This window comes from Haemorhous mexicanus, chromosome 4, assembly GCF_027477595.1.
Source record: "Haemorhous mexicanus isolate bHaeMex1 chromosome 4, bHaeMex1.pri, whole genome shotgun sequence".
NCBI classification, from domain to species: domain Eukaryota; kingdom Metazoa; phylum Chordata; class Aves; order Passeriformes; family Fringillidae; genus Haemorhous; species Haemorhous mexicanus.
The window spans coordinates 24,970,766-24,992,687 of NC_082344.1; the positions used below are offsets into that span (position 1 = coordinate 24,970,766).

At 41.7% G+C, this 21,922-nt stretch overlaps 1 protein-coding gene across 1 annotated transcript in view; it reads left to right on the forward strand.

Moving 5' to 3' along the window:
• GRID2 (glutamate ionotropic receptor delta type subunit 2) overlaps positions 1-21,469 on the forward strand; it is a 681,202-nt gene extending 659,733 nt beyond the window's left edge. Inside the window, exons 15-16 of the mRNA XM_059844122.1 lie at positions 14,375-14,615; positions 18,723-21,469. Of these exons, the coding sequence (XP_059700105.1) occupies positions 14,375-14,615; positions 18,723-19,145 (664 nt within the window). The 3' untranslated portion in view covers positions 19,146-21,469. The remainder of the gene's footprint in view (positions 1-14,374; positions 14,616-18,722) is intronic.
• Positions 21,470-21,922: the final 453 nt, after the last annotated feature.

Here is a 21,922-nt window from a genome sequence, read left to right on the forward strand (position 1 = left end):
TTTTCCAATACTATCACCTATGTTAGACAGTCCATCTCTACCCTAAACCACTCCAAAAGTGCCAACATCACCCAGAAGATGCAGGCTAGGAAGAAGGAGAAAGAAGGACAAGGCATGCCCAAATTCCTCCGTCTTGGGACCCCGAGCCCCCATTCTACAAAGCCCAAAACTCTACTTTTCACCCTGTGACAAACTAACTATCATTTTACTTAAACTTTCATGGCTTGTAAATCCTCATATAAGGTTGGTAATTTTTTCCATGGGTCAAAATCAAGGGCACGGGAGTCTCTGTGCCAAGGTCTCTGAGCCCCCTGGCAGGGGCTTGAGCCATCCAGGGCAGCCAAAGGCATGTCCTGGATTCCAACAGGAGTGGAGACAAGGTGAGGGTCAGAGGGTTTGCTCTGACTTCTGCAGAGTAGGCAGTGCTGCTGCTGGTCCCCAGAATCTTTTAACTGGTACAAAGAGCTTTTCTTGAGCAGGCGGTGTGGGTGAGCTTTGACTTTTTGCATCCACTTTTGCCAGAGAGGGTGATGAGTGGCTGTGCAGGCTCTGGTCCAACAGCACTACAGCTGAAGGTGCCCCTCCCCAGCAGAGAAATGCTGTGCTGGGGATTTATTTCAAGTTTTTCAAAGAGCTGGCTGGAAAACAAACATTCTGTTTCAAAGAGGGAAAAATAAGAAGAAGCCTAAGCTTCAGTATCTGATTTTTTTCCAGAGGTTTACAGCTTTCCTTAATGCAGGCAGATTCCTGTATCTGATTTTCCTGCCCCCTGCAGTACCTTCCTAAAGCAAAGATTTACTTGCAGGGGTAAGAGACTCTTATCTCTGTCTCTGGCATGACTTCTCTACCTGATAACCTCCGTTCTAGAGGAGATCTGACTTTCAGTCCTTACTTTGAACCAGGGGAGGAGGATAGGAGCCCAGTCTGCCTACATCCTGTATGTGCATCTTGCTCTCTGAAAAATTTGATCTGAATATCCAGTTTGATCTGAAACCCAACCAAAAAGAGAAGATTGGAAGGGGAAAAAACACTAATCTTAGTTTATCATTAAATCAGAATTAGAAACTAGTCTTTAAAAAAAAAACAAACAAAAAAAAAAAATCACTGGAATCTGCCTGCCCAGTTTTAAATGTCAACAGAACAATCTCCATATAAATCTCCTTCTGCAGTCACAATCCCCACAATCAATCACAGCCATATCTTTATATCTGAATGTTCCTAGTGTATTTTTTGTTGGGTTGTTTTTTTTCTTTTTCTTTTAACCAATTGTCAGAGTTTGGATACATCTTTATCAAAAAAAGGTATTTACAGAACTGGAAAAAGCCCCTGCTCCTGCTGCTTTCTTTTTTTTTTTTTTTTTTTTTTTGCCAGGAGAGAAAGGAATCTGACATTACCTCAGGATTTCATCTATTTAGCCCCATCTGCAGGCTGTGTCTATGAGCTGTGCCATACATATCCTTGATGTCTCTCTTCAGTCAAGTGCTCCCAGGGAGAGAGGCATCCCCTGGAGCTTGTCTGACCCAAATTAGGTGGAGAAATTGCAGTTAAGGACAGCTGTGTGATCCAAGGTGTGAATGGTGCAGAGCTCAAGGTGCCAAGTGGGGCTGTAAAGGGCTGGGAAATGCTGCAGCTTTGCTGGCAACTTAGAGAAGGGCCTCGGTTCTGTTTTCCACCACCCCCTTATGTTCCTGGCTGCTGGTGCTGCTCTAGCCCCTTTGGAGCTGGAGAGGGGCTGTGGTACTGCCCAGCTGCCGTGAGGGCCATGTCCCTTCCAGTCCCTATGGATCATTGCTTTGGAGTTCCCCTCTGGGCCCGTCCTGCCCAGGGCTTGGTCTTGCTGGTGACCCCGAGGTTGTGCCTGTGTTTGGGAAATGCCTGTGGCCAGCAGGAGAGAGGCTGTGCTGCAGCACAAGCCTCCCAAGCTGTCAGTGATGCAGAGACTGAGCAATAGAGTCAGCCAGCTGCTTGCTCGGGAAGTCATGGCTAATACACTCCCACGTCTTCAGCCTCTTCCCCCGTCATGTAGGCTGCCAAACCTCTCTTTTCCCTTGCCTTCTCTCTGCTCCACACTTCTCTTAGGAAATCAAACAATTATACCAACTGCAAAAAGGAATAGAGAGACCAGGAACTGGGTTCAGTTGGTGCTTTCACCACTTACCTGAGGTTTATCTTTCCCTTCTTGCTTCGTGGCCTCTGACTCAGCTTTCTGCTCTGTACCAGCAGAGTGGCAATACTTGCTGTTAATGAAAATACTTTTAAGACTGGATACTTTTAACACAGGGCATTCGTGAAATTTGTCAAAAGTTACGACAAATTCAAATTCTCCTGTGGAAGATAAGAGACAAATATTTTGAGAGGCTTACAAGTCAATGTGATGATAAATCACAGGATCTTATTTTCTAGACTGTTCTGGTTTACCTTCTCTCTGTTCCCTACCTGGGGGCTGCGTTACAGCTTTGCTCCCAGCAGTTGCAGGCAGCTGCTGTTTGCAGGGGGGGAGCTCCTGTGGCATTATTTATGGCAGCTCTCAGTGAGAGGACAGTGATTTACGGTGTGCCATCTTCTGCAGCTGTGAATCTGCACCACGGCGACAGGGACATCCAGTGGAATCCTGATTTTCAGTCTGACACAGAGGTAGAGAGAGGTGAACTGGCTGGGTAAAAATGAAAGCCTGTTAGTATCCTCCTTTGCCCTCCCACAAATAAACTTTTACTTTCTGGAATTCTGGAATTTGGAAATTAGGGTTCCAAATAGCCTGGCATTCATGCTTCCATCTCTCCTGCCAGACAACTTTTTCAAGAGACGTCAGGATAGTCTTGATTCTTCCTCTAAAATTGGGTGACATTTTTAAAAAAGGTCCTCCCCTTTTGCCTCTCCTTGAAACCCCACATCTGACTGCATCTGCTCTATGTCTGACTTCCCTTACTAGGGAGACTCTCTGATGAATTTGTCACCCAACTTGCCCCATGCTCTGAGCTGCACAACATGCAGGGTGGCACCAAAAGGAACCCAGGAGCTCTCAAGTCTTCCTCTGCCTGCAAAAAGGAGCTCACTTCTCTGTGCTACCAAAAAAGAGCTGAGAATTTTACTTCATGCCCTTGATCTTGAAAAAAGATGCACAAATCAATTGAGCAGGCTCATGGGCTTATCCAAATTGAATCTCAGTGCCAAGTCTCTTGGTTTTGACCTATGCTATAAAAGTGTTAAATTTCCTACAAAGCCATTGTCATTCTGCACGGGGAAAATGATAGAATAACACCAGGGAATGCCTTGCATTTTATTTCTGGGGTTATTTCTTTCGACCACAGTTTATCTGGCACAATGCACAGGAAAATGATGGGATGTGTTTTGTAACATTACACAGGAAATCCTGGCATTGCCTTCTCTCAGGAGCAGTGAGCCATGCCAGTCAGCTGTGGCACGGTGTCACGGGACAATGAGCAAGCCCAGCTTAGTGGCCCCTGTGGGAAGCTGCATGGGAAGCTGCTTCATGAGCTGTGTCTACTGGAGAGGGAGTAAAGGGAGAAGGAGGGAAAGGTTCATTTATTTGCTCCCAAGATTCCTCCTCTGAGGTTCGCATGGTGGAAATTGCAAAACTCCAAGTGGGATTAATAATTCCATAAAAGACATGGCTGTAGGTACAATAATGGAGGGCAAGCAAGCCCATTGTCTGCTCTGGCTGACTATGAAAGATTTTTGCTCCTAGGCATCTGCTGTAATTGAAGATTTGTTTGGTCAAGCTGTAGAATACTTTTAGGATTCAAGTGATGTGTGCTGGCATTGCTATGCAAGCTTATGTTTCCTTTCTCCTATTCTCCTGAGCTGAATAGCAGATAACCTTCAGGTCAGCAATCAGTGTGTGAAAAACATGGGCCTACATTTCAGGGGAAAAAAGGTATGAGGTGAAATGCAAAACTTCAGATCTTCCTGCTAGTTAGCTCCTTTCTGCTCTGCTTCCTCCAGCAGCAGAAGTAATGGTAGGTCTTGATTGTTCTGCATTGTTCCAAAGCACTAAAATCCAGAGGCAAAAAAAAAAAAAAAAAATTAACATTACACACATGAACAGGTACAGCCCTTGCTTATTGAAATGCAGAGGGGACCAGGGGACCTGATTAGGCAAATTTTGTGAGACAAGAATACAGCCAAGCTCCTGAAAAATGGCAACATTACCAGGGAGATGCCTTTATTAACAGAATAAACACTCAGTCCTCCTGCAGATTGTTATCCAGATGGAATGGCACTTGGTTGTTACCAAGACACCTCTGCAAAACATGGAGATCTCAGGTAGTGTGATCCTTCAAGCAAACACCATGCTGCTTAAAGCCTGATTCCAATCATGCAAAGTGGCCTGCAGCCCCTCTGGACACACACAACAATGGAAGGTGGGCAATAAACCATGAGTTCTTAACTTTCCTAAACACCAGCACCTAGCAGGGTTTCTGCGCCAGGCTTTTTCACCTCTCCCCATTGCTGGTAGCCCTGGGAGAGCACAGGAAAGGATTTCTATTGCTAGAAAATTCTCCTGTTGGCAGAAAACCTACAGGCACAGAGGTGGCAGGCTGGCATGCTGATGCCTTCCTGAAAGTAATCACTCAGTCTGGTGAAGAAAAGCAACTTCCTACCTTACCTCCCCATCCATAAGAGCATCAGGGTTGCAAAAAGCAGCAGCAGCAGCACAGCCCCTGGGTTCGTGCTGCGCACAGATTGAGCAGAGCACTGTGCTAAGGCAGCTTCTTGCTTGCAAAGCTGTACTACTTTTATCTTTCATAATCTTCTTTTAGGAGAGGTTAAAGCCCTCCTTTGGGGGATCTGAAAAAGATCTGAATGCTCGTGGAGATAGAAACATTTATGATCTCATGTCTTTGAGGAAGTCTTACCTGATGCAGGTTGGAAGGGAAAGTAGGCAGAGCAAGCCCCAAGCCAGCCAAGGTGCCCTAAGCAATATTTCCAGAGTGTCCATCTCAGGCAGATCTATTTTGTAACCTGGGCCAGGCTCATGTCAAATGTGTGGTTTGATACATGCTCAGCTTTAACAGCACAAGTAGAATCCCTCAAACCTCAAGGTGCTTTAGAATATAATAATATTATTAGAATAAGAAATACCATATTTTTTAAGTATAGTCCAATCCACTCTTCAGTGCCTCTGGTAAATTCGGTGAGGACTCTTACAACTTATAGGCAGAATTGTGGCTTTTCCTTAGGCTTCCCTGGATAGCCTCTGTACTGCTGTGTGTATTTGAAGAGTGTTCATTAATATGATCTGAGGAAAGGCTTTAAAGAAGGCGCGTATTTTATGTATTTTAGGCTATCTCTAGAAGTGGTTCCTCTATGAAATGCTTTTGCTTGGGAGAACAAATCAGAGTAATGAATTAAGTTTTGGAGTAATAATATATCCTATACAATAATCTTAAGCATTTTTACTTTCATTGACCAAAGGATTGTCTGGAAAGGCTCCTCAGTGTATCTCTAAATGTATAAGGTTAGTTATTGCATGTTCATGTACACGAGTAGTGGTTTCAGACCCCAGTGTTTTTTAAACCCTGCATGGGAATGAATCTGGGAAGCTTTCACTGCTGTAACCAAGTACCAAGAAGATAAAAGCATTTGAGGTATTTTTAAATGTCAGATTTCAGACACCAGGAGTATTACTGTGATTTGATCTTCAGACTCTGTATTCATCTGTCTAGCCTCTCCTATTTTATCAATAACTCTGTTCACCTAGGAGATAGCTATAAGCTGTTGATTCAGGGTCTCTTAAATCCAAATTATGATGTTTAAGTCAAGATATGTAAATCATTCATTTAAACACTATCAAAAAGGAAATTTTGACGATTTTGGTTTTAATTTTTAAGGGCTTTTAAAAAAGCACTCTATAAGCAATTTAAAACATGAGAGAATCATCAGCCAAATATTTTTGTCATATTTGCTTAGGTAAATAGCAGATAAATGTCAAATATGCAAGGACCACCTAGATCTCTTACTTTTAAAAAGAGCAGTTCTAGACTGTCACTTCAAGGGACTTAGTGTAGCTGATGTGTCTTGTATTTCTCAAAATACAGATGCAGGTAGTTTGGATAAGAATGAGGCTTTGCACTGCCTAAAGCATGACCCCAAGCAAACATGATCATGTCCAGGTTCTTACACTGAAATGGAAGATCTTTTCCTGCACCCAATAACCCAAATATCGCACGGTGCTCAAGGATGCTGCTGACATTTTCAAAGACCACCCAAGGTGTTGCCTTTCTGACTGCAGATATGCTCTGGGCCTTCGTGGGACTCCCTGTCTTTTCCTCTCCAGCTCTCTGGAGTCTCTTCCACTTGCTTTCATTCTGCCTCTTGTCAAGTCATTGGAGTCCAGTTTTGATATTAGCAAATACCATATTGTCATAGCTGGAATAAGTGCTTGACTTTTAAAGGTAGCCTAAACATATACAATAGATTAAAAATGAAGTTTACTAGTCACCAAAATTATTAAGATCTTAAGATGTTAATAATTTTATTTTTAACATAATTGCCTCTTAGCTGAAGACAAGGCTTGTGTGTTCATCCAGTGCTAGGTCAGGTTCAGTGAACTAGTTTATTTATCCTTCTCACAGCACATCAGCAGAGGGTCTAAATAGATTAGTTAAAGCTGTTCCTTATATCTAATTAAGAAAAAAATAATTCCTTAAGAGAAAAGACAAAATTTTAGTATTTAATTTTGATGTTTTCTTAATGCAAACTTTTGGTGTTCGTCTTATTGCTTTGTGTCCAAAAAGTCTGAGAATGCATTTGGAAATAGTAATTAAGCCTAATATCTGCTGGCATCTCAGTCTTGGAAAAAAAACCAATAACAAAGTCAAACAAAAGTGTTTGTTTCAAATTTTTTCTTTCTCCTGCTAAGCAGGAGAACAGTTATTCAAATGGCTTGTTATCCACATGGCTTCTCAGGCAGGGGTCAGCTGACAAGTGACACTGGAGGAAATGTTCAGTGAGGGGAGAGCTGAGGAAGAAGACGTCTGAGAAGTATGCAGTGGCTGAAAGGGCATGTTCCAAGTTTTCCATTTTTGGTTAATTGAGGTATCCTGTACTGATTCAGAAAAATGCCACTTTTGTCACAGCCTGTCCAGAAGTGTTGGGGCTCCCAGGTGTGCTCTGTGTTGGTCTCTGCTTTTTGAAAGTTAATGATGAAACTCTGCTGACTTTGGACATTGAGGTTTCCTCATGTTGTGTGGAATTGTTGGTTAATTTCAGATAAGAGAGGTGTGGTATTGTGAGGTCCTCAGGATGAGGTGAGAGATGAGAATTTGACTCCTTGTTCTCAGAAGGCTGATTTATTATTTTATGATATTATAGTAGAAGAAATTATATACTAAAACTATACTAAAGAAAGAGAAAGGATACATCAGAAGGCTAGAAAGGAATGAATAATAAAACCAGTGACTGACCAGAGTCCTGACACAGCTGGACTGGGATTGGTCATTAAGTTAAAACAATTCACATGCTGGTTAAACAATTCTCCAAATCACATTCCAGAGGAGCAAAACATGGCGAAGCTGAGGCTGCTCATCTTCCCAGGAGAAGAAATCCTGGCAGAGGTATTTCTCATAAAATATCATGGTGACAGAGAGGAGCTCCTGATTTGCTGACGTACTGCTTGGGACCTGCAACTCAAGTCCTCAAGTGGTATGCATGTAATCATAAATTCTGCTCATAAAGCCTCAATATCACCTCCAGTGTTGTTGGGGACAGTGTGAAGAAAGTGTAAATTTGAGAAGGAGTACTGTCTCTCTGTCCTATGGCAGTCCCATGCATCACAGCTGCTCTGTGGATCTGGGAGGCAGCTTTGGAAGCACGGGCAGTTAGAAAGACATTTCCCAGGGCAAACCAAGGATGGGGAGTGCAGAGCTGTCCCAGTGGAGAGGAGCACACCAAAGCCTGCTCACTTCTTCTGCAGACTCCACAGGCTGTCCCTGCTCTTGCTTTTGGCTTATGGCAATGAAAGCAAGAGGAAAATTAGGTCCAGGGTGTTCACGTGGCCATGAAGTACTGAATTTTTTATAAAGCTTAGTAACTGTCATTTTTCAAGTAATTTTCTAAAAGAAGGCTGGAATGTGGGTAGTGCACAGGAACCAATGTACCTTGAAAGTACATTTCTTTGTTTTAATAAGGCTGGCGGTGTACCGTGACTCGCCATAATGAATTAATTTGGTGTTTACCATAACAGCACTGAGCTTAATGAACTCATCATATTTATGCAACTGTCTGTAGATGGTCTCTTGTCATTTGGGATTCATAAATAAGTACTTTTATCGCCGCTTTTTCCTGAGCAGGAAAGTTCTTCACAGTGAAAGGCCATTAAAGCTCACTTCTATTTTTCTGTATAAAAGTAAGAAGAAGATCTTTAATAATTTGATTTTTATCTTTATGTAGGTTTCTGAATTGTTAGTATGTACTCAGCAAAGCTGTTCAGCTTGAACAAAACTATTGTAGAGCCATCCTTATCAAATTCTGCCAGTCATATAATAAATAGAGTTAATATCTCATTTTACTGCAGGTGCCATTTCATTTAAGGTTAGCCTTCTGCATTTGAAAGAGAATATCCATGTAAGTTCAACAGATTTAAGTAAAAAGGAGTTCTCTAAATTGAACAGTGATACTAACTTATGGCATCCAAGTGATGAATGCTACATCTTTGGAAGGTAATGGTTTGTTGCTGAACGAAACAGAAGGTCAGCTGCTTTCTCTCTTTTAATATTGTTTGATATGCAAATCCTTAATGCTGAACAGCAGCTCTGGTTTACTACTGCTTCTTCTGTCATCTCTGGAAGGCAAGATGCTTATCCTTGTTTCTGTGCGCTGCCTTCCTGCTGACAGCAGCGTGCTGCCGAGCGCTGCTGCAGGGCACATCAGAAGGCGGCCACCTGCCTGCCCTCGTGGGCCTCCCTGGCTGAAATCTGGGCTGAAATCTGCTCGGAGTCCCTGCCACAAAACAGGCTTTGCAGCTGGACCCACGGGCACTCTTTTGCTGGGTTAAGTGGTGGGAATGGGTGCAAAGGGAGCACTGCTTCGTCTAATCTGGCAGCATTTGGCTGGCACACAAAATTTCCTCTTTCCTCTCATGGAGCCCATGACTGGCAGCTCATTAAAAAGCTGGCTTAAAAAAAATATCCACAGAGAAAAACAGAAAGCAGTCTCTTCAGAACCAAAAATTCTCACTGATATCAAGATCTCTAGTCAAAGGAAGGGCTGGTATATCTGTATATGTAGATACAATGATCTTTTCTTCCAGGTGTTTTGCTCGTTTTGCAAGCTCTCCCAACACCGCTTCATCCACTCAGGAGCAGGCACTGGCAGTGCTCCCCTCTTTCTTTCACCTCAGGGCAATGCCTTCTGCCCTACACCTTCCCACACATCCTTTTTATGGCTGAAATATGATGCTATAAATCCTATAAATATGATTTATGTCATCAAAGTCAAGGGCTTGAGCGCCAATGTGTGTCTCCCACCAGGCCTCAAGATAAGGGCAAAATATGAAAACTCACCAGGTCTCAGTGAGACAGGGAGGTACCACTGAGGTGGGAAAGAAGATGAAAAGGACTCCAAGAGTCTCCTACTTGCCTCTCTCCATTCTTATTTCCTGCTTCCTTCCCCATGAGGAAGCCAGCCAGGCTAGGCAGCAGCCGTCCCTCTCTGGCACCACAGCCTTGAGCCAGCCTTCCAGGTGGCACCAGTGAGAGCTGCTCTGCTGCCAAGAGAGGAGCCTGCTTTTCCAAAACTGAAAGCTTGCTCAGGGAGATGCAACAGGAGCTGGCGTCACTCCAGTTATTGCAGTGAAAGATTTAGGCAGTTGTTTCACTGAAATAAAAATCCCACAAACACTCCTTGTGGGTCCCTACCTGTCTACTTTGATGATTGAAGGATGCTTCCAAACCAGCTTTTATATCTTGCTTGAAGAGGAGAACCAAAGTCCGCAGGCTTTGTATCAGGTTTTTGATAGAAAAGCTTCAGTGAGAAGGTTTTGCCAGAGGAAGGATTTTTGCCTAGCCACTGCAGAAGTTACCAGAGGTCTTGTCACTGCCTGATCCCATCTGCAAGCATCGAGTGCTCCCAAAGGTGACCCCTGAGAACCCCTGGGAGCCAACACAAGGGAGGCAGCACAAGGCAGAGCCCGCCAAGGTACTCAACTAAAGTATTTTATTTTTATTATTTACATTTCCCCCCCCTTCAAAAGTGGTCATTCATTACCTTGTCTCTGCTAGTCTGATCTGCTGACTAGAGCCAAGCACCTCATCATATCATATTCCTTATCAGTGCCAATGGGGAAGTTATCCCTCTGGACACATGTTCCTGGTGCAGGAAGCTGATATTCAGCCACCTTTGACATCCCAGAACATGCATTGGCATTTCCAATATCGTTGTAAATGGCCTCTCGTATCTCATGCTCACTACTGATAGCTGAGAATGAAATTAGATCAAAAAAGGTGTTGCCACAGAGGTCTCGATTTCAGAGCATTTGTGACACCTTGCTATCACGTTTTCTTTATCTGTGGATATTTTTGAGGAGTAATTCCATTTCACTGCCAGCAGCAAAGTATGTCATTACCAAGTGGAATCCACCCCTATTCCCATTGATTCATTAGGAGTTGTTCACATCCCTGTTAGATTTGGAAACCACAGGCAGCTTAGTTTTCTGTGTTTATATCCACGAGACATCACTGGGCACTGTGAATTCAGAGCCAAATCAGTTAAAGTGCACACAGACCCTTTCGTTTGTGCAGCTCAATAAATTTACGTCATTGCCTTGAAAAATGTAACTCTAACACTTTGCTTGCTAAAGAAAAATATATTTAAGACCGGCACTCTATCCATAAGCAAGTTTTAAAGGTCATGTTTTTTGGACAAATCAGATTATTTCATATATAGGCTTCTTTTGTAAGCTTTTTAAGACTATGGTATTTCAAAACATCAGGGACTCATGCACCCTGCTTATTAATTTCCACTGGCTTATGTCTCGCAGTACTACTCTGTACTAATAAGCAGGTTTAAAAGAGCCAAGGCCATTGAGGAAAAAGTTCAGTTGTAAAAATCTGGGACTAGGAAGGAGAGGCACTTGCTGGAATAGTAGCATTGGAAGATCATTATCATTCAGAGCATTTAGTTAATGCGTTATTACTTAAGTCATTTATTAAATTTGAAAATCAAATAACAAAGTGATTGTGGCGTCTGCCACCCAACAGGTACGTCTGATTAGCCACCAGGAGCTGCGGCAAATCGACGTATTTTTATGGAAAGAGTGCCATCGTGTGGGAGCCTCCTTGTAGCACGCAGGGAGAGCAGCGCCCGCGTGCCTGCTTGGAAGGAACCTCCCTTCCTCCTTTGTTTTCCCTAGAATTTCCATAGAAGCACAATTTTCGTTTCTGACAATGAGCTACAAAGATGGGAACTTTCATAACTAGGAACAGGTTAGAAGTGTTAAATCTCAATATGTTAACTATTCCTTTGATTCCATAAACAGGTGAAATCTGAAATGAAGTGTTTCTGAAGCCTAACAGAAGCAGGTTCTCCCTCTTTCTCTGCACACCATTAACACAGTTAGATATTAGTACCCTTTTCATTTCTCTCAATATATATTGTATCCCTCAACATCTGTTTGCAGCTGCAGTTTTACATGGCTTCATTATAAGCTTTCCACTTCTTGAGCTCTCCCATGTAATAATAGCAATACTATCTCCAATTTCTACTTCCATGTTTTATGTTTTCCTTTAAAGAATTGAACTTACATATTACATCCATAAAGAAAATTTGCAATAATTACCAGGGGTACAATTAGGGATAAATCTCCCTTAAGGAACAAGCCAAAGCTCAGTGTCTTTATGCAAATGCCTTTTGTTAAAAAGATGTCTTGTGTAATCAGGAATTATACTGACAAGTGAAGAATCATTTAATTAATGAGAATAGAGCAATCATCTGGATAGTTCTTTCTATTCCTGACTGAATAAAAGAGAGAAAATCACCCTGCTCAGGGATTAGAGCCACTGCTGGAAGAAATAAACCTCATGGATGTTGTTCTGTTACTGCCTTGGGAAGATAGTACAGTAATTCCTAAATATAAAACTATATATGTTTGGATTAGGCATTGAAAATTAATTTCCTATTACTCCACAAGAACTTATACAAAAGGATTCTGTTTATGCTGGCTGTCTGCTCCTGCTAACCTCTCAGAATGGAATATTTGGGCCAAAATACTCGCCTAAATCCTAGTACAGGATTCCAGGGCAGTGAGAACCAGAATTATGGTGAGTTCTTTCCATAAGGACTGTATGCCATGATCCAGGGTGGGGTATGGAGCCTGTTTGCAGTTGCAGAGCAGTAATCTGGTCTCCAGTTCAGCCCTTTGTTTAGAGCAGGTCAATTTGCTCTGAGTCTTTGAATTTCACCAGGGGTGGTGATGCCATAAATTCTCTGTTCCATTGTTTGACCTCTCTGATTCTCCTCTTATCTGGTTGGAATTTCTTATCTTCAGTTTATCCCAGTTGAATCTCCTCCTGTCACTGGGTCTCACCTGAGCTTCTCTGCACACTCCCAAGAGGCAGCTGCAGGCAGCCATGGCAGCAGTCCTGCCTGCATGCCATCCCTCCAAAGCTCATCTGAGCATGGGTGGCTCATAACAGCTCTTCAGTTTCTTACAACAAACCACATTATCCTCCCATCCTGGAGATATCCCTGCTCCATCAAAAAACTTCAGGATGAGGCTTCCCTAAGTTGTCTCTGGGTTTGGGAGAAGTCAAAATGTAGTCCAGGCAAATCTGACCTTGAATACCTTTCTCCAGGGTGGGACCTTGAGCAATGTACTGTCAGCAGGCACTGCACAGAATTTGTCCCACTTCTTACAAACTCAAAGCTACATGAACAAGATGGTTCTGGCATCCCTAAGGACTCGTGTGACACCTGTGATCTGTTCCTTTAGGGCACTGTTCCCTCTGGGACAGCACAGGGGTGAACAAGCTGTTCCCCTCTGAACAGGTCATGATCCCAGCCACCAGGCATTGTGCTAGGTGGGAAGTGGGAGCTCCCTCCAGACCTGTGCTGGGATTTCAGCCACTGGTAGCTGTGTCAAGCCTCCCATTCCTGGCAAGACCACAGCACAATTATGTGGCCATTTGGATCTGCCATAGCAAATCAAGTGGACTCGTGGACACAACTCCAGTTGAAGCAGCATCAGAGACTGAGTCACCTCTGCACAGAGCAGCTGCCCTGTGAGCCCCAGGTACATTCAAGCTCCCTTTTGAGGGTGATGTAGATCACTGTGCTGAGCTGTTGTGGTAGCCCTGGGACAGTGGGACAGCTTTCTTCCTCCTACAGTGCATACAGTCTCTGGTAGCAACATCCCAGACCTCTGCTGGTTTGTGTGCACTTGGACTTTTTTGCATGCTGTGTCAAATGATTGCAGTGGTAATTGTTTGCCTTCCAACACTGAAATGAAAAACAAATTCATTACATGAAGGAAAAATTTTCCATTGTTTTATTATTTTTAGGTATAATCATTGAATTTTTTATCTTGGATAACCAGGGGCATCCAGCTGTTTCTCTAGTCATTTCTGGATGCTTTTAAAAAAAGACCTGTCTCCTCAGAAATAAACTGAGTAAACATGCAAATATTCTTCCAAACAAAATTCTCATTTCACAAACGTTTCATCCCACAGGAAGTCTAGTTAAAAATGTTGTCCTTGCAAGCTGCCCAGGAAATATTTGGTGGCAGGCTGGGCATGTAGGTCCAAGGACGAGTGAATTCCACAGGAAGGAACCTTCCTGTGGAACCACTTATCATCAGGTTGCATTCTGACATTAAGCAAGACTGCTTTAGGTCATCACTGACTGCAATGAGATGGCTTTGCTCTCTCTCCAAAGCAGCAAATGTAGGCAACCCGATAAAGATCAGTTTGCAACAATGTCGTGTGTAATGTGGTAAATCTGAAATGTATATTCCTTCTGATTTTTTTAATTGAAGTGTCTCTCCTCCAACGATCAGGATGCAAAATATTGTCAGATATCTAATGGACTATGAAAGTCAGTCGCCCTAGACTAGTAAAAGCCGATTGAGAAAATATAATATATGAAGTAAAGCGTTTTCATTTAGTTTGTTAAAAGAAGGAAAGAGAGATCTGAGTGTGCTTTGCTGTATCTGGAGTGGAACATAGATATCCATATGCTCAGCCTAACAGGCAAGCCCACACCCAAGCCTTCTTTTCTGGCTAAATCAGTCTGTGCAGGTCCATCTGCTGCTTGGCTTTTCATGACACGTGGGGAGGTTGCAGGCAGTCAGATTTACACCCTCACACTCTCAGGTGTTGCTGCCCCACTGTAATGCCTGCCTCTGTGCTTTCTCCCCAAGGATTTTGGAGCTGCAGCAGAATGGTGACATGGACGTACTGAAGCATAAGTGGTGGCCGAAGAACGGTCAGTGTGATCTTTACTCATCTGTGGATACCAAACAGAAAGGAGGTGCCCTGGACATAAAAAGTTTTGCAGGTGTTTTCTGCATCCTCGCTGCAGGGATTGTCCTATCCTGTTTCATTGCAATGTTGGAAACGTGGTGGAATAAAAGGAAAGGCTCCCGGGTTCCATCAAAAGAGGTATTAGACCCTCCATTTCTCCTGGGGAGTTTTCATGCACCCTAAAGATTGCTGCCTTGACTTTATAGCACTGGAGAGGGTGGGGAATCAAATTCAGAGATACTTTAATAGCTTCCTGATTTTTTAACGTAAATGATGTTCCTCAAAATCTTTCCAGCTATTCTTTCTAGAAAAGCTTGAATAAAAAAAAATGTATATTGATGATGTATAAATATGCAACTATTCTGAGTAAAACACAATTGTTACTTGTAGAATAGTACATTATTAATACATCAATATTCAGTTCATTGTTCCCATTGGTGACAGCTAATTCTCACTAGGTGTCTTGACTTCTTCTTGAAAAATACCTCCCCTAAGCTCAGTGGCTGAGTCTTTTAAAATACATTTGCAAAATTTGCTCCTTAAATCAGCTGTTAGCTTCTTGAATAAGCTTGTCCCCATTTTCAGAAACATTAAGCTCTTGAGACTTCCATGAACTTCAGTTCTTTTTATTTCATCTGAAGTCCAGGGAAGCAAAACTACATTAGATTTTTCAGGTTCAGACCAGGCATATTTTTGGAACCTGGTACAGGCTTGTTTCAGAAAATCTTGTACAGATGCCACAGAGAAATATGTTATTTTACACCTGAGATGAGTTTTCTTCTACACCTGCATGTGTAATGCTTTCCTTCCTGTGGTAATCTAACTGTCCCTCTACCAGCCATCTGAGCCTTGTGCAACTTTGCACCAAATTAGTTATATTCATAATTTAGTTTTTACCTCTACAAAATGCTAAAAAAAAAAAAAAAATAGGGACAGAATGATTTATTAAAATATCCTTGGAAGCAACACCCAAACCTGAACCTAAATAAGAGCATTAATGTAGCACTATCAAAAACAGCTTTTTGTCTGTGTAGCTTAGGCACATATGTGTAGCTTGTGGGGTATTGATGTTAATTTGTGTGCAGTGGTCTTGCCTTCTCTGCAGTTTCTCCATTGTGTTTATTCCTGCTAATCTAATGCTGTCTAATCAGGCAGGATTAATTACACCACCTAATTAGACAACATTGGCACTGATGTTAAAATACATTTAATCTTTTCTTGCCTGTTTTAATTCCCAAGCTTTTTTTTTCTTTTTTCTTTGTTTCTTTTTCTTTTCTTTTTTGTTCAAGATCTGGACCGGACCATTATTAAAAGGAAAAAAAAAAAGGAATCTCTAGAATTTAAATTTGGTTTCTCAGGAATGGAAACCATGTAGTTTCACCTGGTAAATTATTTTAAAACACTAAAATTTACTTGATTGTTGTTTACCCAAAGATTCAGAACTTAACACTTTATATTTATCTGGTGCAAAACATGAAAATCAATAACAAAGGAAAAGAAAAAAAACACCAACACAGATATTTTACACAAGTAGAAAATTTTCTATTTCAATTTTCAAATGCTGAGAAATTCAAGTGTGTACTTTCCACAAATGGTATAATTTGGCCTCCTTGATCTTTATTATATGGTCATCAGCTTAGCATTTAAACACTCATCTCAACATTAAATTGAAAAGCTTGGCTCAATACTGAGTTTGACGTGGACATACGTGCTGAATGTCCCCATTATCCTGGATGTGGGGGTCATTCAGCATAGAAATACCTCTTAACTAACTTTCTTAAAATTCATTTTAGCTTCCATGAAATCCATTGGCTCTTCCAGGCCACTAGTCCAGAATCGGGGGTCAGATTGGGCCAGTTTGTGGTCAGCAAGCCAACCCTTTTTCCTGGTGGCTGCCATCTTGTGCTCCAGAATGCAAGCATTTATACTGAAAAAAAATTGTCTAATGGTTGCGAAGATAACATTTCGGTCGCGTGCCAGAAGTAACCCATTCACTGATGTCTGCCTGAGTCTGCAGACAGCCTTAAACAGTAGCTCTGAGAGAAGTATGAACCGCCCCAGTAATCTCAATGGGATGTTGACTCTGAAGCCTGATGATAATTTAAATGTGAAAACTGCTGCATATTTCACTACTGATCACACAAGAGAGAAGAGGAAAGATCATATTATGGAGATATGCACAATCTTACTGTGAGTGGGTCTCATTTTGGTGTATCGATTGGGTGGAGATTGGGTTGTGGGCTAAGCATGGGAGATTATCACCGCTTATATCTTTTCACTGGTCTGACCCTAGCCCCAAATGCTTCTCTGTAAAAGAAAGAGGACTATTTTGAGTTACTCTTAGAGGCTCAGAAATTATGAAATTCCAATCTTTTCCTGATTGGCACTTTAAATTACAAAGTATTTGTATGTTTGGGTTTTTTTTTCAAAATTAAAAACAAACAAACAAAAAACAAAGCAGAAAAAAAAAAGGAAAACATTTAGGACTGTCCCTCAGAGACATAGTCATGACTTGCACACGCTAATCGAGCCTCTGTATATTTCTTTAGCTGATGTGGCCCCAGTTCTCCTGCATCCATATGCAGCTCCAAATTTTTTGAGGAGATAGCGTTTGGTGAATGCGTTTGGATTTGATGTCACCTGTGTGGTTGTTATGTGCATCCATGTCTATGTCCACCTGTGAATAAACGATAGACAGAAAGCTAAGTCCGAGGAATGAGCACTGCATTTTTTCCTTCCCGTGATGAGCTCAAACCAAAGCCCTTGTGGTCAGTGATCATCCAGTCCCTGGGAGATCCCTGATGCCCTGTTCCCTTCCCCTTTTTCCCTGGTTTGTCTCCCTGTCCCTGCCCTCGGAGGGCGCAGTCCTGGAGGGGAGCTGGCCTCTCAGTCTCCTTCCAGTCGGGCTCTGTGTTCGGCGTGGTGCCAGCGCAAATGTTCAGTGATCCATTCTGCTAAGTAGATGAACTCCTGCAGTTTGTTCTAGGTGTGGACTGAGTGCTTGACTTCATTCCTAGAGAAAGGAGGGATCTCAAGCCCATTCGGTATACTAGGAGTCTTGCCATTGATTCAGGGAGCTCTGGATCAAGCCAGTCAATGAATTTCAGTAATCAAGGCTGGAAGTCATCAGTGCACATCTATCGGCTGCCTAATTATCCTCTGTGAGGTCCTAGAGTGTGAGATATTTCTAGTGGCCTGGAAGAGCCAGTAAATTTCACAGAGATTAAGGTAAATTTTAAGGTTAGTTGAAATTGATTTTTGTTCTGAATGAGCTGCACTACTTAGACTGAGGGAATATCCCTGTCCGTGTGTACTTAATGCTGCTTTGAATTAAGCTTTGCAGTTCAGCAGAAATATGTATGTACAACACAGGTGATTTATTGGGTCACCTAGGGCTTTCTCCTCTTTTTTTAACTTCTATGCATTTAAATTCTCAATTTTAACAAACCAACCTGTTTAATTGCATTCTCTGGGAAGAGAGATTTAAGAAGGAAAAGGGACAGAGGTAAGAGAAGCAATGATATATTATAATAAACACATCAGGCTGCCTTCTCTTCTCACCCACAAAAGTATAATTCCATCAGAATAGATGGAATTGCTTCTTTGTAGGTGAGGAGATAATTAATCCCTCTGTTGGCATTGTAATTTAAAATTGCCTGGTGTACTCCTTTCTGTTCGATGTCAATGAGTCACCAGTGCTTGGGGTTTTTTCTCTGTATGTTCAGCTTTTCTATACCACAATTTACATTATAAAGGCAAAAAGGAACCTGAGAAGTTTCTAGCCCTTCCTTAAACCCTGAGAGGATGACAAAGATGGCAACCTGATCCCTCAGAGCCTCCCATGTTGACATCCAAATTTAGTTCTCATTGCGGAGTTGAAGAACTGGCATCATTCCAGGCATTTGAGATTATGCAGTTTACTTTTATTCAGCTGTTGCTAGTCTAACCCACCTAGCTCCGAGCTTGCTTTTTCCTGAAAATCTACCGGTGGTGCTTTGAGTTGTGTTGTTTGGATCCAGGGTTTGAAGGTAGCTGTGGTGTAAGGGTCTGCCTCAGTTTGGCTTTGCCCACCTGGCTTTGGGCGGTGGGGGAGCTCGCTGGTGACCCTCAGGACACCGTCAGCCAAGAGCCAGCTCTAGTCAGTTGTGCCTTGTGCTCCCCAAGCAGTTCTGATCACCCTGTGAAACTTCAGCCCAGCACAAATGGCGATGGTGAGTGGTGCCTCTTGTTTTTCTCATTCCCCAGGATGACAAGGAGATCGACCTGGAGCACCTCCACAGGCGCGTGAACAGCCTCTGCACAGACGACGACAGTCCCCATAAACAGTTCTCCACCTCATCGATTGACTTGACCCCGCTGGACATTGACACTTTACCCACACGTCAGGCACTGGAGCAAATCAGTGACTTCAGGAACACTCACATCACCACAACCACCTTCATACCAGAGCAGATCCAGACTCTGAGCCGCACGCTGTCTGCTAAAGCCGCCTCGGGATTCTCCTTCGGCAGCGTGCCCGAGCACCGAACTGGCCCTTTCAGGCACAGGGCACCCAACGGGGGCTTTTTCAGAAGCCCCATCAAAACAATGTCATCTATCCCTTACCAACCAACTCCCACCCTGGGCCTGAATATCGGTAGCGACCCAGACCGAGGCACCTCCATCTGAGCGTCAGAACGAGTTTCTTCACTGTTTCTTATTTAGGACTCCCTTTGCAAGGAGCAGCTGTAATATTGTGGGACTAACATGGATGTAACCTTTCTTCTTTTCCTTATTTTTTAGTTTTGAGGGTTGTGGTTTGGGTTGGTTTTTTTGTTTTGTTTTGTTTTTTTTTTTAATTTGTTTGAGGGTTATTTTCTCTTCAGGGGTTGTTTTGAGGTTTTTTTCTTTATTTTATTTAAGAATCAGAATTATTAGTAGCAACTCTTCCTCCTCCTCTTCTCTGCTTTCACAGTCTGGTCTCTTCTGCCTCCCCTTATTCTCTGTACTACTTGAATCACTTATTCTTCAGTTTATCACCATGTTAGGTTTTGGTTACTACAGGCTTTTCATATACTTTAAATATAGGATACAAGCAGCAATTCATGCATAGGAAAACCCTGAGGATTACTTTACAGAAGGGCATTTGCTCCTCCTCCCCCACCGCCTTTTTTTACTATAATTGCAATAACTGAAGTATTTTTCATGTACTCTGCTGCATCCAGTCAGCGCTCCACTGCTGTGCGTCCTTTTAACTGTGGACCAAAGGCAAACCCTGCAGTTTGAAAAATGGAAAAAAAAAAAAAAAAAAAGGCAAAAAGACAAAAAAAAGGGAAAAAAAAAAAAAAAAGAAAGGAAAACAAATGAAGTTTAAAGATCATTCAGGCCCCATAATATAAGAATGCAATTTTGTAGGATTACAAAAAGCCATTACTATGCCAGTAAAGACTACAGTTAAATCTACTTTTGCACTGCAACAGTGCATATGACCTTTATGTGATTGTACAGTGTTAAAAGTTTTTCTTATGTACAGTAAACTGTATCATATGGCAGAAGCCTCTGTTGTGTTAAATAAATTAGTATCTCATACACATATATATATACATACATACACATACATGTATGTATGTATATATATATACACACATGTATATATAGCTATAAAATGGCAGCCGTTGCTATTGCAATTCATTTAATAAAGCTTTAGTAAAAATGTGTTGTATACAAGAGAGATGTACAGTGCAGGGTGTCTTTTCATTTAGAAAAGACAGGTTGCTTTAACATTATTCTGACTTGCATCATTTGCCAACAGAGCATATTTTATACTTTTCTATTAGAGCATCCAGGGCAATTTGACATTTGTACCTAGATGTAACTCCTTTGGTTAGGTTTTGCATTGGCTTTTGAGCATTCTATAAGGCTAATCTTGATAATTTTCCTTTTAATTAACTAAACAAATGGAAATCTCTCTTAGGTATACCATGTTCATGAACAACTGATATAATTCTAGAGCAGTTAAACATGGATCAAAGGTCAATAAATCCTTTTCCAAATCAGCACAGTTAATCAATACAATAATGGCGTGAGTGGAGGAAAAAAAAAAGCCCTCAAGATACACAGATGTGGCCTTAATTATAATCACGTATTGTTCTAAGGGGGAAAAATATGAACAGGCACCCCGTTTAACCCTTTCTATGTTAATTTAGATTTAGAGGAGCTATCTATTTTTTACATTAGTGCCAACTGTATAAAGCAAGAAAAAGAACAGCAGTGAGAGCAAAACCGGCGCCCACTTTGGCACCAGCTTTTTCAAGTAACACTGTTACCTGTTAGAAACATAGGAAGAGCTTTCAATTTGTAATCCTTAAACTAAAAATGCAGTTAAGTAGAAAGCAAGCAGTTTATCCTGTGAGATTTTTGGTTTGGTTTTCTTTTTAATGCAACCATACACTTATTTTAATCTAACTCATTCTTTGGCTAAGATTAATAGGAATCAGCCTACGTGATTTGCTTTAGGATAAATTAAAAGGTATATTCTTCAGATCTATTCTATTTTGATGCTAATTCTGTTCTGGGGGAGCATCTTGTACTGTCACTGTTTTTTGTACTAAATCTTCAAATATTGTCTACTGTGTAAGGCAGAACGAATTCTTATCGTGCAAAAGGCCATTTTGTTTCCAGGGTAGCAAGTGTCTAAAAGCATGCACAACTTGCTTCCCCCTTGTAACATTCATGAACTCATCCACACTTCTGAGTAAAAGAAAAAAAGAGAAAAAAAAAAAAAAAAAGAAAATTTCTTTCCAACAAGCTACGTAGGGACATACCAGATGTTGCAGTGATTTTAGCTATTAAAAAACCTGTTAACCATGTACGATATTTAAAATAGGCCTATTTTGATGTGTTGCCTATTATACAGATACACAAAACACTTTTTGGAGGCCTCAGTTACAAGTGGCAGAGCTTTCTGTGTATAATTTGTCTAAATAATTTGTCTAATAAAATTGTTTTCTAAACTTGCGTTTCCTCCTGTGCAATTGCTGAGTGCTGTGGGATTTTCAGCCTGTGGCAAGGCAATGTACTCATGGATTTGCTGCACTGCTACTGAAGAGTTTTAGCCCATGGAGATGGGATGAGCTCCTCAGGCTGCTGTGAGTCAGCTCAGTGAAGAGCACCTATGGAAAACACCATGTTTATCAATGTCAAGCTTAGATTTCAGAGAGAATTTACGAGCAGCGTTTTGGAGCTCCTTAGCACTCACATGTACAGGACATCATTTTTAGAAATACTGCATCCCACCTTCATCTGTTTTAGTATAATGTAGGAGTTTTCTTGGAGCACGGCCTTTATTTTTATAGAATCACTTTTTGCCATCTTTGTTTGCACAGAGGTTAATTTTCTCTGGTACTGGACAGATATTGCCTAAAACAAAAGTTTTAGGGTGAGAGAAGGTAGGCCATATTTCAATC